At 36.2% G+C, this 18193-nt stretch overlaps 1 protein-coding gene and 1 gene segment (V, D, J or C); both read left to right on the top strand.

Moving 5' to 3' along the window:
* The first annotated feature begins 1139 nt into the window (after positions 1-1139).
* Positions 1140-1629, top strand: LOC119795078. The segment is given in 2 exon segments: positions 1140-1191; positions 1298-1629. Coding segments are annotated over 2 exon segments (384 nt in total).
* Positions 1630-6738: 5109 nt separating this feature from the next.
* Positions 6739-16049, top strand: zgc:174904 (uncharacterized protein LOC564690 homolog). The gene is made up of 7 exons (XM_038302876.1): positions 6739-6881; positions 8864-8989; positions 9394-9557; positions 9747-9786; positions 12387-12565; positions 13272-13387; positions 15609-16049. Exons 1-7 carry the CDS (start codon positions 6779-6781, stop codon positions 15772-15774), a joined length of 894 nt encoding a protein of 297 aa, XP_038158804.1. The 5' UTR covers positions 6739-6778; the 3' UTR covers positions 15775-16049.
* The last annotated feature ends 2144 nt before the right edge of the window (positions 16050-18193 follow it).

Below are 18193 nucleotides of genomic sequence, written 5' to 3'. Positions count from 1 at the left end.
TTTAATTAAAAAGTTTAAGTCATATTTCACTGATCAGCACTAACCTCTATTGTGGAAATCTGTATTTTAATTATAAAAAAAATAAAAAAAAAAATGTCCTCCCTAAGTGGTAATGTTGGCATAAATAAGGAGTAGAAACAGTAAATTCAATTCAGTCCAGTTTATTTATATAGCTCCAATTCAACACGTCATCCCAATGCACTTTACAGTTCAACCAGATCATACAGTCAAATTGATTCAAGGTTTTCTATCTAAGGAAAACCAGTTGATTGCAACAGCTCTGACTCAAAGGCAATCCCACACACTAAGCATGTTTGTAGTGACAGTGGAGAGTAAAGACTCCCTTTTAACAGAAAGAAACCTCCAGCAGAAGCAGATTTAGTGTTAATGGCCAATATGCTGAGGCTGACAAGTCATTATAATCATTAAAGGGCTGCTCAGTGGTCAGTGGGTAGAAGTGCTGCCTTGTAGCAAGAAGGTTAGGGTTTGATTCCCAGCCCAGGGTCTTTCTGCATGAAGTTTGCATATTCTCCCTGTGCATGCTTGGGTTCTCTCCGGGTAATCCAGCTTCCTCCCATGACTTTTAGGTTACATAACATCTCTAAATTCTCCTTAGGTGTGAGTGTTTGGGTTGTTTGTCCTGTTTGTCTCTGTGTTGCCCTGCGATGGACTGGTGACCTGTCCAGGGTGTACCTTGCCTCTCGCCCATAGACAGCTGGAGATAGGCACCAGCACCCTTTGCGACCCCATTTGGGATAAAGCATGTGAGAAAATGGATGGATTGGTAATCATAAAGTGAAAGAGTACATGTTTGAATACAAAAATATTTAAAAGCACAAGTCTTTAAACAGTTATAAGTTCTATACCAAATCTTAACCCTTAATGATTTTATTACAGATTTACAGCTTAACAGAATTAGTCCCATGAAATATTATAGATCTTTGTGTCTATTTTACAATATAAGTTAAATAAAACTTTTATGAAACATCATAAATGGCATTTCCATAGAGCCATTTTGCATCAGCAGCTTCATGCTCCAGTGATCTTGTAGAGCTTATAGTCCTGAAAATGGAACCCTGGATGACTGACAGCTGTCCTTCATGACAACAGAAGAAACAGAAATCCTCCTCATCAAAAACATGACTTTGATCTGCGTCCTCATCTGGACTCTCCTCTGCTGCTGCTTCACAGGTAAAATCCAGAGAATCAAACTCCTCTCCTCTATGAACATCTGTCCCTCTGAAATGAAGCCGACAAACCATGAAGCTGCTTTATGTTTTTGTCTCTGTGTCCTCAGAGTCCAGAGGTCAGATCACAGTCACTCAGCCTGCAGCAGTGAGAGCTGATCTGGGAGGATCTGTCACCATCAGATGCAGAACAAGTCAGAATGTTCATGTCTGGAGCAGCTACCACCTTTTAGCTTGGTATCAACAGAAGGGTGGTCAATCTCCTAAGCGTCTAATTTATTATGCTAGCTCTAGAGACTCCTGGACTCCAAGTCGTTTTTCAGGCAGTGGATCAAACTCTGACTTCACTCTGACCATCAGTGGAGTTCAGGCTGAAGATGCTGCAGTTTACTACTGTCAGAGTTATCATTACATCAACAATCAGCATGTGTTCACACAGTGAAAAAGAGTCGTACAAAAACTTCCCTTTGTCAGACTGAACTGAAACTGATGCAAGGGATGTAACTGGTATCTGCTAGAGAGACAAAGAAGGAAGACAGAACTATTATCAAGCAAATAAGATAACTCCATTCAGCAGCCTATGATTTCGTACTTTCTTGCAAATTAAGAAACAAAAAATGTTTAGTAACTACAGTATGTATTGGATTCTGTATTCACATCTAGAACACATCAAATGCATATAAAAATATGAAATAGATTATGCAAATGTCATGATCGGTTTAGAGATAAAACCCACATGCAGAACACCACTGGAGACTTGGTAAAAGATTTAACAGAGTTTATTAAGGTTTCACACAAATGACAAGAACAAGATTCAGGTTCAGGTCCGGGCAGGATTCTCTGGCGTCTGCAGAGACGGATAGTTGGTTAGCTTGGTTTGCAGATGAGTTAAATGGGTTATCAGATATTTCAGTGGATACCTTGAAGAGGTCCAGGCTAGTTCTGAGAGAGGGAACCGGTTGGGTCCAGAGACTGTTGGTTCAGCAGAGTGCTTGAGCAGCAGCAGCGTCTAGCTTCTGACGTCCAGTGAAAAGACCTTGGTTGGAGTGATTAGCTCTTTCCTAAGAGCAGCTGGTGGATTCCAGAGTGAGGACTTCAGGTTTGGCTCTCTAGGGCAGGCAGGCAGGTTACAGGTTAAGCTCATCCAGAGCTTCTCTCGAGAGACTGGTTTCCTAGGAGCGAGAAGACAGAGGCAATTAGAATTGGGTTTCTCTAAGAAGATAACGATTAGTAAATTCAGAGGCTCAGGTTCGCTAACCAAACTTGGCTAACACTGCGGCGTCGAAGGAAGGTCTGGCAGCTGCTTATAAAGGCAGGTCTCCTGATGAGCTGATGAACGTCAGCTGTGCTGGAGGGCTCCAGCCCAGGAGGATCCACAGCCCACTCTGCTGGAGAAGGTGGAGAATCTCCAGATCCCAACAGCAAATACTTTAAAAAGAAATGTTTAAGTTTGCAAATTTTCAAACAAAGCAATGCTATGCGATAATGTAAATGTATCACTTTAGTCTGTTAAAGTTGATTAAGAAAAGAGAATATTGAACACAATCCCTCTAGGACTTATAATGCCTGTAATCTCTGCCTCTTCATGTGATACTGTAGCTCTCCTGAAGTCACTACTAGGTCCTCAACCATTCAACAGGTGATCCAACCAAAACACAAATTACAGTCATATAAATTATTACAAACAATATTACAGAAATAAAATTAAAAAAATAAAATCCTGAGCTAAGATGCGCATAGAAAACTTTATTTCAACTTACTTTTGATTAAATACCCTAAAACTGACAAGTAACCGGATAAGTTTCAAGAGAAACATGGAAATAATTCTGTAGGTTTTCCCTGGAGAGTCTTGGAGAATTACATTCACATAGCATACTAATCTAGAAAATCAAATAACCTTTTTTAAACTGTAAAATTCAACTCAAAGCATAAAGATGCTGAACACTTTTAAGATGCTCTCCTTGTTGTTTCCCTCCCCTCTCTCTAACAGGTAATTTTCCAGTTGATGAAGTTCTTCATCAGTGTACTCAGGTTCATAAAGATAACCTCTTGGCAAATCCTCATCAAATTTTGCAGTCTAAAATTAAAAATATAAAAAGAATGATAAGCTACTTATTAGCTTTTTTGTGAAGGTTGCATTATTCACAGCTGATATTGTTATGCATGGTCCAAACTGATTTCTGTTGGCAGGAACATGCCTACGTGGCAAAGTGAAAGCGGCCAAAGCAAAGTCCAAATTGAAATCAAGGTCTGAAAAGGTTCCAGGAACAAACACATGCATCATTTTTGTTGTGTTAAAACCTTTAAATATTTGGGGACTGGTAAAAGGCCTGCACTTATGCCTTTCAGGTCAGGGGACTCCAAAGCACAACAGTGACATCTTTTGGGCAAAACGTATAACTGCAAAGTTGCAAAACTGCACTATGAAAGTTTTATTTCTGTAGCACAAAAGTCTGCCATGATTATCCGACGGGTAGGCTCCATTGCCATGTCTCCCAAACTCATTACTAATAATATTTATCAACAATGATGAAGTTGCAGAGAGTCTCTGACACTTATCTAACTCTGGTCATCAGAGCATTTGAAATTAGAAACTAAAGATTTTCATCCTGATGATGCTCAGTTTCCCTCTCCATTGCATCTTTTTCCATCAAAACATAATTTATCAACCAGTTTACTTGTTACAAGTTGGTCCTTCTTTCGATTTTTAGAGCTTTTGCAAGATATTTTAAGGATATATGTCAAAATGGCTTCCATTGCCATGGAGACTTGTGATCACACACTGTACATCAGGACAGTTTTGAGGAATAAAGCTGAGGTATAGAAGCTGCACCTTGGTAGTCCCCCTTGACTTCTTCAAAAGGATAGCTGTCTATGACTTGGTGTCAGAAGCATCCAACAGGATGCCTAACAAGTGAGAAATGGTAGAGTTCAAGAAATCAGAAACCTATCACTTCTCCCACTCAACAGATTGACCTATCTCAAGCCATCGCTTCGACATTTTCTGAGTAACACTAAAGCTGAACAGTACAGCTTTGATGTACAGGTCAAGTACAGGTTAACATGCTTTTGTATGCCATTGGAAGACAGGCAGAGGCGATTAATGACTTTTTTTTATGAAGGGGAAAACCACGAAGAAGTAGTGGATGATGAAACCACAAAGACACGTCTTGAGTGGGACTACAAAACTGTAAAGGTGAAATTCAAATACTAGCTAATGCCTAGAAGGAACAATATTCATAACAGAGATTGCTTTTATAAGAGAGTGCAGGAGCTGCAGAGCCAGTGGTAACATTAAAGGAATAGTACACCCAAAACATGATTAGCCTTCATTTTCTACTCACCCCCATGCTGAAAAACACTCTGGAGTACTTTTTTGATATCTCAAATATCGGCAGACCAACCCAGACGAAAGTGCGCATTCAGCGTCTGCTCTGCCGATAATGCAAGCATAGAAGAAGAAATGTGCTGTTTACCTGTGCAAAGAAAGAAACAACGAAAGAAAAATGTCTGAGGACTTCAGCGTTGAGGAAGAGCATGAGTTCTTTGCCGAGCTGAATGCGCACTTTCGTCTGGTTTGGTCTGCCGCGGTTTCCGTAGACTCGTGAACGCGCTTTTAGGAAATCCTATACACTACTGTTTATGCTCTAAAAACATTCTAAATGACTTCGTTTCGAGTAAATTATGGACGCTACCCACTCAGGACACTTGGAATACATTGGACGAGCAGTATGGAGGAATATTGACACGTTTTTTGTGGACTTTTATGGACCTTTCTGCCTCGGGCGCCATAGACCTCCATTATTTGAATGTCAGCAGACAGCAAGAAGCCTCCCAGATCTCCAGATGCATTTGAGATATCAAAAAAGTACTCCAGAGTGTTGTTCAGCATGGGGATGAGTAGAAAATGAAGGCTAATCATGTTTTGGGTGTACTATTCCTTTAATACAGGTTCCAGGTCACTGTCATAAAGAGGCCCTACATTTGCAACCGACTGTAAGGGAGCATTGCAAAGAGAATTGGTTTAGTCAGGAGGATAAACAACAAAGATGCAGACCTCGTAGACAAGATCTTTGAGGAAATAGGCTTTCTTTGATGCAACCCAGTCAAATTAGAACTGAAAGCAGATGGACAGCTCCATAGCCTGCCAATGCCATGCTGCGTCCCATTTCCCCTCATTTCTTAGGTCAAAACTGACTAAAGGGTATACTAGGCTTAGAAAAAATAGAGGAGGTTACTGATTATGGTGATAGATGTGCGTGATGGTTGAAATGAACAGAGATCAAGTACAAGTGTGTGTGGATATGAAATGCTTAAACCGATTAGTGATACGGGAGCATCTAACCAACCTTGGAAGACATTGCTCCCAAGCTAGTCAGGGCTTAACTGTTTTCCACCTCAGATGCCTCATGTGGATTTTGTCTAAATTCTTTGGATGTAAGCAGCAGGAGGCCAATGACATTTATAACCCCCCATCAGTAGATTCTGCTTCAGCTGGCTGCCATTTGAGACATGTTATCCATTCAGTGTGGTTGGAAATATCAATCTCCTACTGTTTTCATTCACCTTACAGGTATTGATTTCTGAGTGCTGATTTTGCATTAAAATTTTTTTACTCAGTTTCAGAGTTTTTAAACAGGCCTTGTACATCTGCAAGGATACACAGTGTCTGTGTGACAGATGTAGTTTTTATTGTTGGAGATTGTTTGGAACAGAATAAATTGCATTCATAGCTATTTTGCAGAATTTAAGTTAATTAGAAAAACCTTGTCGAGCTGTGAGGGCTGTTAGGATTGTTTTGTTTTCATCTTTGCAGAAATAGAATAGTGCCGACTGAGTGAATATCCATCGATCTCCTGGGAAGCCAGGTAACTGGTGGGAAGCCATAAGAATGCGCCGTTCTGTTAAATGGCAGCGTTCTGAAACTGAAATTTCGATTGCAATAAATTGTAGTTGACAATAAAGAAGTTTTGATTGATTGATTGATTGATTGATTGATTGATTGATTGATTGATTGATTGATTGATTGATTGATTGATTGATTGATTGATTGATTGATTGATTGATTGATTGATTGATTGATTGATTGATACGATCTCAAAGTCAAAAGATCAGTTTAATAGCAGATTTTTATTGTTTTGATTTCCGATGGAACTTTTATGGGGTCCATTTGATTTCAGCTATATAATATGATTTGTTTTGTAAGAAGAAAAAAGATTGGGCTTATGTTGATCTTATGGGTTGAGGTAGTGTATCTTTTGTTTCTAGTATCTATTGTAAATAAAGCTTAATTTCATTCTGGGTTTAACTGTATTTAATCACAATAAAGCTAACCTGCAACCATTTTTTGTTTGTTTAGTTGTACTTTAATGTTTCCCTATGCAAAAACTTGTCTTAGTGATTAGTCAGTTAGTACCTTAAAGTATTAGTTTGTAAGTATCTTGAGGTATTTAGGATATTTTTTTCTCTATTTAAGAGGGCTTTTATTTTGAAATCTAAAGCAGGAAGGGCTAGTTTAAATCTCTCAGTGTGGCATGTAAACAAATACATGTAGAACTTTTTTCTCACCATCCAGTGTTTGTTCTGTTGAGATGGCGACCACAGGGAGCTCCTCGACCGACAGGATTTACTCCAAACTGATAGATGAGGGCAGTTATGACCAGTCTAACCACAGGACAGATGTGCAGCACATCAGTAAGAACATTTAATATTTTTATCCAGCTGTACAGGCCTTTATGGTCCCTGTAAATTCCTGTCAAAAGCATAGTTTCTGTAAACCAATATTTATTATAATACTTTTCAACAGAACTCAACTTTTCTGAAATATTTCTGAAATGCATAATTGCTCATTCTGTTTCCCATGTATTTTCCTTTTTTGTATAGTATTATTAAAAATACTTGTTTGTATTTGCCAGTACCATGCTATATAAACTCAGGGAATGATAACAGTCTAATAAAGACTTTTATTTGATCAGGATCCTTTTTTTACTACCGAAATCTGAGTTTTAAATGCCTGCTAATTAGTAAATATTGACAGTTTTTTTTTTCATTTCTTTTAGTTTATTTCATATTCAAAATATCTTTACTTGCAATAAATCTAGGTTTTTGCTGTAATCCACTCCTAAATTATCATTATGGAGACCTTGTTTTGCCCTGAGAAGTGAAAGTGGGAAGTTTTTGAATGAATAATTAGACTGCTAGATGTCTCTTTGTCATGTTCGCTGTATTTTAAGGTCACTTTTTAGCATTTATTATAAGTCATTACAGATGTTGAATCCAGTTAAATTTATTAATGTGGATATTATATGTAGCTATAGTGGAATGACAGCTTGATTCTCAAATAAGAAGTTTAAAATTCTATATTCCAATGCAATGCTGTGTTTGATTTGTTAGTCATTTTCAATAATTTTTAAATGCAGCTCTGCTAAAATGAAAAAAAGTTGTGTACTTCCTAATTCCTTTTTATTGCGACATAGTAACATTTCCCTTGCTGTGTAAAATATTGTGCTGTTGGCATTTTACATGTTGCAAGACCTTGACTTCAGATGGCTGTCACTCTGAATAAAGAAAACTATACTGGTGTTTTAAACCAGTATGTATTCCTCCAGTGGGTGTGAATCAAAACAAGCATTCTCGAGACGCACAGCAATGTTGAACAAATGCCCAGGATAATAGTATAATTCCTGTCAGTACTTTAAACAGTACTGTAAATAGGCCTGTAAACACTTTTTAATATTGATATAATTCTATTCTTGCAGTTGAACATGAACTTTGGTATTTTCTAGCATAAGTCTGCAAGTAGGCATGGTTTGTAGCACTATTGCCTTGCAGCAAGAAGGGTCTTTCTGCAGGGAATTAGCATGTTCTCCCTGAGCATGTGTGGGTTCTCTCCAGGTGCTTTCCTCCAACAGTCCAAAAACATGACCGTTAGAATGATCAGTTTCTCTTTATTTTCCATGGGTGTGTTTCCCTGTGAGGAACTTGTTACCTATTAATGGTGTATTCCGGCTATGGACTGTTTGAAATAGGCACCAAACCAATGACCCTGAAAAACAAGCAGCACAAGATGGATGGATCAGGAAGCAACAGACGTATCACATGTCATATCTCAGCAATCATTGAGCGGTGTATGTATATAATTAAATATGACTCATTAGCATTTCTCTTCAGTAGCTTTTATTTAAGCTACATATATGCATTAATGATTGATTTTAATAGAGCAGAAAAGATCCTTTGGACTACTGATTGTGTGCTGACACCCAGCACACAACTACTGCTCCAAAACGAATAAAGTCAGGGAGCATGACCATCTGATGAATGATACGGAACTGCCAAAAAAAGCCTGACCCAATGAGACAAATAAATAAAAAAGATAGAAAAAAAGGTGGGCACTGGGTTGTTTTTGGTTTTTTTGCTTTATTGTCCTGTATATCCCACTGATGATTGAATGTGTTAGTAACATTTGCTTCATCTGTCAGTGTTCAAATTATTATCCATGATCCAGGAAAACCAAAGTACATTTTTTTTTGCTTTTTTTTTCTTCAAAGGTAAAATACTCACCTAATTTCAGCTTTGTAATATATATTCTTTACTATGTTTTAGGTTAAAGGTCTTTATATTAATTTTTATTGACCAAAGGTTTTTGTTTGTTTGTTTTTTTATTTGCTTTTCTTCAGATTACCCAGTGTCCCCAGTCAGAAACCCATGGCTGAGTGGCCCTGGTCCCTACCGCTTTGCTACCATCTGCCTGGCTGCACTCTCTGCTATCCTCCTCATCTCCATCATAGCTATCACTGCCCGCAGTGAGTACACACAATCCACAATAGCTAACATTTCTTTCGTATGCCATGTAAACACTGCTTCTGTCACATACCACCAATAATAGTTGTTTAGTGCATTGACAGTTTACAATTGTGTTTATGCCCTATAGTTCTGGACTGGGTAAGGTTTATTTTAATCTATACTGTCGGTAATTATTTTGGTCAGATCACTGAAGTACTCATGTGTATATTTTACAGGTCTATATTCACATTAAGGAAAAAAAAGTTACATTCCCCCCCCCCCCCCTTAGTAGAATAACGATTGAGTTAGAAACCTTGGATCTGTTCCCTTGAGGCCAGTATGTAAAAAAAAAAAAAAAAAGAACACATGTTCAACCAGACTTTTGTGCTTAAAATAATAATTATGTGCTCAATTTTATCCTCAGATAAAAACAAATCTGCGAGTGGTGTGGAAGCAACTGCAGAGATGCAGAGGCAGAATGCAAATATCTCGGCCGTGATGCAAAAGCTACAGAGTGAGAATAAACAACAGCAGAAAGAGAGAGATGAACTTCAGAAAGAGAAGGATGACCTTCAGAGAGAGAAGGATGAACTTCAGAAAGAGAAGGATGAACTTCAGAAAGAGAGAGATGCACATCAGAAAGAGAAGGATGAACTTCAGAAAGAGAGAGATGCACTTCAGAAACAGAGAGATGCACTTCAGAAAGAGAAGGATGAACTTCAGAAAGAGAGAGATGCACTTCAGAAAGAGAGAGATGCACTTCAGAAAGAGAAGGACGAACTGCAGGCCAAACTTGACTCCATATTGACAACCAAAGGTAAAATTCTGTTTTAAATGCTGCATGATGTTTTTACAGATTTCTTAACTACGAACCTGGTAACACATAGAGCTCCTGGCATTTTCTCCCTTCTTTTATTGGCATCTGATTGTTGAGTTTCTTGCCTGAGTTTTATTACGGTAAGTTACGATAAATGTAGCCGTATGCTCACAGGCGCCCCAAAATGTTCCATGAAGTCTAAATGTCTAAGACTGTCATTCTGAGCTTTGGGGTTCCTTAGGGGAATAAGTATTCTTTTGAAAGTGTTATTGTGCATAACTAAGGCAATCAAATAAGGCATTAAGATTTTATCATCTCATCAGTTACTTTATTCCTTGTAAAGTGAGGACAATATACTCAAAGTTTAAACACACTAGAAAAGAAATGAATAATAAAGCCAACCTTCTTTTCCATATAACCTATCCCTCTTCTTATTGTGGTGACTGTCAGGTTCCTGATCCTTTAAAGATCATGTTTGAATAGAATAAAAAACAAGCTCTATTGTCCCACAATGGGGAAATTGTGGCATTAAAGCAGCAAATTTTATAGTAGAGGTGGTCAAGTAATGTGTACCTTAGAAAAGTGCAAAAAAATAACAGATAAGAAAATAAAACAAATAGAGTATTGTACTGTACAGTGTTTTTACAACAAATACTCTGTATATGGAGAAAATCAATAACAGCTATGGACATTTTTACAGTAACACCAGAGATGTGCAAAAAGAAAAGACAGCAGCATGTTTAACTGACTTAGACAGAAACTGCGAAATCAGCATGAATGTAGCAACTTATTGAGGTTGTTGGGAACAGTGGTGGTTATAAAGTCTTTCAGCAGGTGGGAGAAAGGATCTGTGATAACGCAACCTGGTGCATTTAGGGTGCAGCATGAAGCTGTTGCAGAGCTTTCAGTTCTGCAACAGCTTCATGCATGGAGTGGGAAACAGTATCCAACAGAGACATATGTGGAGCAGACACTGTCCACACAGGTCTGTTTTGTTTTCTTGTGTGTCTAATTATCTAAAAATGACAAAAAAAATCCACCAGAATCAGAAAACCGTTAAGTGCCAAGTAATGTTTTACAGGTATTTGTCTTCATGATAAAGTGCAATATACAGACCAGCTAATATACCGTAATAAACAAATGCAACTTGTATAGAAAAAGCACCATGGGAGATATTAAACAAAAACACTATGGAGTTAGACTAAAAATGATGCTTATACATGTGCTTAGATATTTGTCTTTGTGTTGTAAATGTCAGTAGAGGACCCATTAATGTTAATGTAGCTACTAGTAAACAGTTACAGTTGAAGCTGTTTTTGTGGCAGGACATTGTATTCCTAACGGACTGCAGCTTCCCTCGGAGGAGGAAGTGTCTGAAACAGTTTGTGTCCAGGTTGGAAGGGGTCAACAAGATCTTCCTTACTTCCCTAGAGGCACCATTTACCCCCCTCTGCAGAGTGAATGATATGCTGTAGATGGTGATGGAGCAGAGGATGCACTCAGGGATGGCAGAGTAGAAGTGCACCATTATTGTTTTTGGCAGACTAACATTTAGATGCTTCAGCAAATAAATCCTCTGCTCTGCCTTTTTAGTCAGAGAAGTAATGTTCTTTTCCCACCTGAGGTTCTGATGTTGGTGCTCAGAAAGCTGGAGGATTGGTCATTTGGTTGCACTGGTTTGAGGGGATGGACAGTTTGTATTCTTCCTTAAATCTACAACCATCTCCAATGTTTTCAGAGCATTGAGCTCTTAGACTTTTCTCGATGCATCAGCTCAGACTCAACCCCACAGAGATTAGCATAATGAGAATGTTGTCATCTCCAAAGTTTTTCAACAAAAGACATTTCTTTCTGCAAAGAGTTACGTATAATACATTTTCCATTGTTGTTTTTACAGTAAGTTCCACAATATGTTGGGTTTACTTTTCAATTTCAAGTGCAATTTATTTCAATTTATCCTTATTGCCATTGTCACAAGAACAACGAAATTTAAAAAAAAAAAGTGCCATCGATCAGAGCATGTGCTTAAAAAAACAAAAACAAAAATCACTGTCACCACCATTTACACATAATATAAGAAATAAATAACAATAACTGATACAAAAAAACTAATAAGAATAGTACATTCTCACACACATCATCCATGATGATTAATGGTTATTTTTGGTTGCATTTAGTTTTGTTATTGCTGTTGGGTAAAAACTGTCTCTAAGGCGGTTGGTTCTTGGTTTGATTGATTTTGTGAATTTCTAATATACTTGGTTCTAAAATTGTTGGTACTTTCTTATGCTTTCTAAGCATATTTTTTGCAATATATTATGTTTCATATACTAGATAATGGTACATCATTGACATCATCATCATTTATTCAAGACACAGGAAGGGTCCATAGAAAATAAGAATAAAAAGAGAGTAACAAACGTATACAAAATTATAAATAGGCAATGTAAAAAATACGAGCAATCTGCTGGGTTTCAGTTGATTGAAAACTAATGGCTTGATTAAAATGTCTCTGTAAAGCCCTGAGATGATGTATATTGTGGTATGGCGCTATATAAATAGATTTTAATTTCTTTACATGTTCTGTTTTTGGACTCTAGCCATTACACCCACACCAAGAGCAACTGCAGTCCCAATCGTCTGCCCTACAAACTGGCATCTCTTCGAAAACAGCTGTTACCTCATTACCGCACAGAACAGGCAAGGTTGGAGTGGGAGCAACAGATACTGCCAGACCCAAGGAGCTCACCTGGCCATTATCCTCACAGCTGAGGAGCAGGTAAAGTGATAAACAGTGGCTTCACCTATGGCTGCAGCATCTGGGTTATTTTGATTCAATTCTGTATGAAAAAAGTTCATAAGCTGACTTATTTTCTTGAAAAGAAAACTTGAAAATTTGGTATATAAAGTCATTTTCTGATAAAGTGTCCAAATCCAATACATTGAAGGTAACACAGCCTGCAGCATCTGTTTCTGTATGAAAGAGATATTTTGTGTTTGTTTGTGTGTAAAACAGTAACAATGTTCTGCTCCCTTTGCTTAGTTAGGTTATGAAGGTTATATTGTCTTAAAAAAAACTATTAATCTAAAACTATTCATCTAAAACAGGTTGTTTTTAGGTGAGCAGAGTCCCAGATTGGTGTTGAAACATTTTCAGAAAAGTTGATAAAATGTCCAGTTTTCTCCAATTTAAAACAGTTTTATTTATTTATTTATTTTCTTGCTCAAATAGCTTTAGCATTTGTTTTTAAATATAAATATTAAATATATTTATTTAAGCAGAGAAGTACCCTTAAGTACAAGTGTTCCCTTCTATCCAAGTATTTTTTTTTTTTTTTTTTGCTACTATTTTTTCATATGGAAATCATATTTTAATCATATTGTTAAGCTTACAAATGCACACGGTGTAATAAAAACATTTCTTTGCTGATTCCATTTTTACCTGTAAATATTCATATTGTTTTGGGGGTTTTTTTTCCTCTCAGACCTTTCTGTGGAATCTGCTTCCCAGAGGCCACTGGAACGCCTTCTGGTTTGGAATAACTGACGGAGAAACAGAGGATGAGTGGAAATGGGTCGACGGTACTCCGGTAGAAGGAGGGTAGGTTTCTCATCTTTTTCCAAATAAACAAAAAAACTCCAAAATATTCTTGAAAAGAAATTGTCGGGAGGTCAGTAAGGGTTGTTTTTCATTTCAGGATTCATAACTTTATTCTGCTAAATATTCAATGATGTATAATTAATTTTATTGCATTGCCATTTTTTTTACATGAGAGCACCATCAACAGGGTGCTCATAGATAGGCATCTGCTGTGTCTGTCCAGTTTCCTGGCTGCAGTTAGTTTAGCTGTTAAGGTAAACAAAGATTTACAAGCAAACAACATGTCAGTGGACTTTTAACTTTATTTAAGCAGTTACCTGTGTCATTCTAGGACACATTTCCTCATCCTTATTGGACTAATCTGCAGATTTTTCAACAGTAAACATATATGTTCTATATAATTTGTTACGGCTTCATAAATCGGGAGATTGCTACAAGTTAATAGCCGCTCTGCCTTGAGAATATGTCATTATCAAAAACAACTTTAACTGTCATATGAGTGAAGAACATCCTGCATTTTATTGTGACTTCACCAAATAAACCAACTTTCTAAGCACTTCTACATAAATTGGTCCGTTAGATGTGTTATTAACCATTTTAAATGAGTATTTTTAAACCTAACATCTCAAAAGGTATTCATCTATTATTGAAATCATATAAAATTGCATGTTGTCATTTGAATAAATTCAAACACTTTTAACTAGTCTTTACTCTTTATCTTTTAATGCTGATGGTCAGTTTCAATGTTCAGATAAAGGGAAAAAAGAGACTGATTAGATTTGGGGATTATTTATTTGATAATTTGATAAACATGCTTAAATAACAGTTTAGTTTGTGCTTTTTTGTGGGTTGTTGCTTTTCACCTTTCAATTTGTTACCCATTGGGTAGGAAAGTTAAGGAAAACTACCACAACCGTTTTTAACTGCTACAAATAACTTCTAATCTGCCTTTTTTATTCAGGTCAGGTATTTTTCCTTTTCTTCACTCACTTTGTTTTGGTCTGATTTATTTCTATATATATATATATATATATATATATATATATATATATATATATATATATATATATATATATATATATATATATATATATATATATATATATATTTTAGTATTTTTTTTTTCAGTTTTCTCTAAATTCTTCTCCATTGTGTTACCAATTTTGTGCTCTTCCCTTTTTATTCTGAATTCTTTCACAATATTTGCCTACTTGGCATATTTTCTAAGAATCATCTGACTTCCCTTCCTCATTTTGAATGTACTGTTGTGTGAAAGATATATATATATATATTTCTTATTCCTCAATCTTTACCTACATTCTTGATCTTCCTCTTTTTTCACTTAAACATTAATCCATTTACTCTACATCTTTCTGCTCTGTTTTTATGCTGACAGCACCATGATATATTTTGTGTTTGGGCGGTTGAGGGGTCGAAGGAATGGATATTGTTCCTTCAACGAGTTCTGCATGTTCTTCTTTCCACAAACCCTGAGCTCAAACAGGAAAGAGAGCCGCTGAAAAAACACCTCCAAGTACTACCACGGATTTTCCGTTAGATTTTGGTCTTAACTCTGACTGGACTGTTCCATTTTAGCTTCCGTTAAAGTTAAGAGTCACTGCTTTGCTGGAATGTGATCTTGCAACCCAGTCTGTATGCTTTTTGGCTTTCAAGCAGGCTTTCATCAAGGATTAAACTGAATAAAGCACCAACAATCTTCCCATCATCTCTTACCAAAAGTCCTGTCACCCCTAAAACAAAATTCTCACTGCAAATTTCTCATTGGGCTTTGTGTCTTCAGGCTATTCAGTGTTTCTGTCACACACATAAATATATAACTTGCCATATAGCACAAAGGCCAGATTTGTGAAGCTGTGATTATTCCATCTGAGTTGTGGATCTCTACAGCTCTTTTAGAGCTTATATTGGCCTCTCAGCTTCTTTCCTGATCATATATAATCTCGTCTGATCTGTCAGTTTAGGTTGATGTTCCTTTTCCTACAGGTTCATAATTGTGCGACATCCAAGTGATTTCAAGTCAGTGATGGATTGATCAGACTTATCTTAGATATTTAAGGCTTGTATATTGGTGTAAAAAATAAAAAAATAAAAAGTAGAAAACATCAAGTTTTAAGAATTGTACTGTACAGTGTAGAACTGCATGTGTTTCTAGTGTCATTGACAGAAGAACGTTACTAATCTTTGTCTTTCTTCATAAAAGTTTCTGGGAGGAAAATGAGCCCAATAACCACATCAATGAAGACTGTGGTTACATTGTGAAGACACAGGTGTTGGAACGTGTGGCGACAAAGAGCTGGTATGATGCCCCCTGCTCCATGCCTTTGCCCTTCATTTGTGAGAAGGAGATGCGCAGCACCTCACAATAGTGACACTTCACCAGGACTGGTCGAAAGCAACACTTTAAGCCAGCTGATTGTTTGTGCTTGAAAAAAAAGTCGGCCATCATAGATGCTCAGAAACTGGACGTTTCTCATATTGGTTTGTATGTGTACTTTAATTATCTCTGACATAAAGGTCACTGTCCACACTGCAAAAAATGCAAATATAAATAAGTCATTTTTCTTAAAATAAGTGCATTTTTTCTTGAACTGAGGTGTTAGGTGAGGCACTTTGCCAATGGAACAAAAAAACTTGCATTTAAGAAAAAATCTCATTCTATTGGCAAATCATCTTAAATATATATACTCAAATTAAGGGTAAATAAAGACTTTTTTACTTATTTCTAGCATGTTTTTGCAGTGCACTTTCAGGTTAAGAAATTTGGTTAAAAAATACTTTTGCAGAGTAGTTTGCAGCACTATCTAAAATTGTACATGACATCCATTGACCTTAGACCAATATTTTACCATGAGCACAGTAGGTCCATTGGAAAGGTTATTTTATAAGCCATAAGTTTATCCAATGACAGTAAGAGAAATAAATCAATAGCAAAATTTTCATGTCATCTTAAAAGAAAAAAATCAATAATACAATAAAAAAATTCACTTATATCAAAAAATTTAAGTATTTAGCAGAATTATATGTATTTACTGCTTAATGAATCAAGTAATTCTATTTTAATATGTTATAATGTGATTTTCTTTAAATCAGAATATATGTTTATTTTTTTAATTAAAAGTACTTTACAAGCATATGAAAACTTTTATTAATTTTAATACCCTTCTCCGGAATTGATTGTATTTAGTATCATTGGATGTCATAGAAAAGAATCATAATAAAACTGAAATAAAGGATGGAAAATTTATATGTGTGTAATAAATCTGTATGTTTACAATTTGTAAAAGTTACTGAAATAAATGCCATTTTGATTTAAATTCAATTTATATTGAATGAGAATGTTTTTGTTGTAAGTTTGCATACAGAAGGCAAGGGAAGGCGCTTTTATTTTTTATAGCACAATTCAGTACAAGGACAATTCAAAGTGCTTTACATGAATTAAACAATAAAATAGAAGGAAAATAAAAGCAGAATAAAAATAAGTAAAGACAAAAACCTGATAAAAGCAAGTAGTAAACAAAACAGTTTGAACCTTAAACTATTAATACCTCAGTTAACAGTTTAACTTCAACAGCTCTAAACAAATGGTTTTTAACTTTGGTATAAAACTCAGGCTTTCAGCACTGTTATAGAATTCTGTGAGTTTTTTCCAGATAAGTGGAGCAGAGGAAATAAATGCTGCTTCTCCATGTTTGGTTCTAGTTTTGGGTGAACAGAGTCGGCTGGAACTAGAAGACCTGAGTGGTCTGGGAGGTTGAGCCACTGACAATAAATCTTTTTTGTATTTTGGTTCTGATCTATTCAGTTATTTATAGTGCAGCAGATTTTAAGTAAGTTTTTTCTCAAACTAAGAAGCTACTTCTGCTATATTACTTATTGTCCTGCCTGCAACAGGTATATAAATGTTGAAAAAAATTAAAATAAATCAAGTCCCAGACTCTAAATCACACTGATAACACCAAACCAAAATACTGCATATTCGCACCATATATATTTGCCTTGAAATGCTCTGAACTCGATGTGTTTTTGCATCATGTTTTTTCTCCCACATTGTTAACATTTAATCACTGTTGCTCTCTATATGGAACGGAAATCTTTATTTCACTGCTAAGCTGCTGCTCGTTCTCTGTCTGAAAGCTGCACAATATTTTGTTTTGTGTACAAAACTGACAGTAAAAATTATCTAAGTCTAAATGGTTGACGAGTCAGCATGCTTCATGCTACAATGATTTTCAAATCAAAGAAACCTTTATTTGTCCTTGCACATTCTAAAAGTATGTCTTCATTTAACCCATGGTAGGTACAAGCAGCAGCAGCTGGTAAGCATTCTGATGCTGGGGTCTCACTATGCGCCCAAAGCTGCTTTCATTTCCAAACTGGAAATCTGCTGCTCTCTTCAGGCCGCAAAGGGCTTCTCTTTTACCACAAGGCCACCGCTTCCCTTTTATTGCAAAATTACATTTTAATACATTGATTGTATATCAGAGAGAAAAGGAGGCTTTTGCCAAATTATAACCACGAAGAATAATAAAAGATACCAATAATTCTATTTTTTTATCCTTTTCTATGATTAGTTTTATTTGTGTTTTACCTAAACCAAAGAGTGTAGTTGTGTTTTATGGCTATGTTTTCTTTTTCGTTGTTGTTATTTCAGGAAGAATTGCTGTTTGATTAAAATGCCCTTTTTGATGCAAGCGTTTTTGGTACAGTTGCAAAGATCTGTATTTTTTTTATATACATATGCATTCATTACTTGAAACTATTAGAAATAAATAATGAGGACTTTCT

Source organism: Cyprinodon tularosa, unplaced genomic scaffold (assembly GCF_016077235.1).
Source record: "Cyprinodon tularosa strain WSP-4 unplaced genomic scaffold, ASM1607723v1 ctg5, whole genome shotgun sequence".
NCBI lineage: Eukaryota > Metazoa > Chordata > Actinopteri > Cyprinodontiformes > Cyprinodontidae > Cyprinodon > Cyprinodon tularosa.
This window is presented reverse-complemented; position numbering and strand designations above follow the sequence as displayed.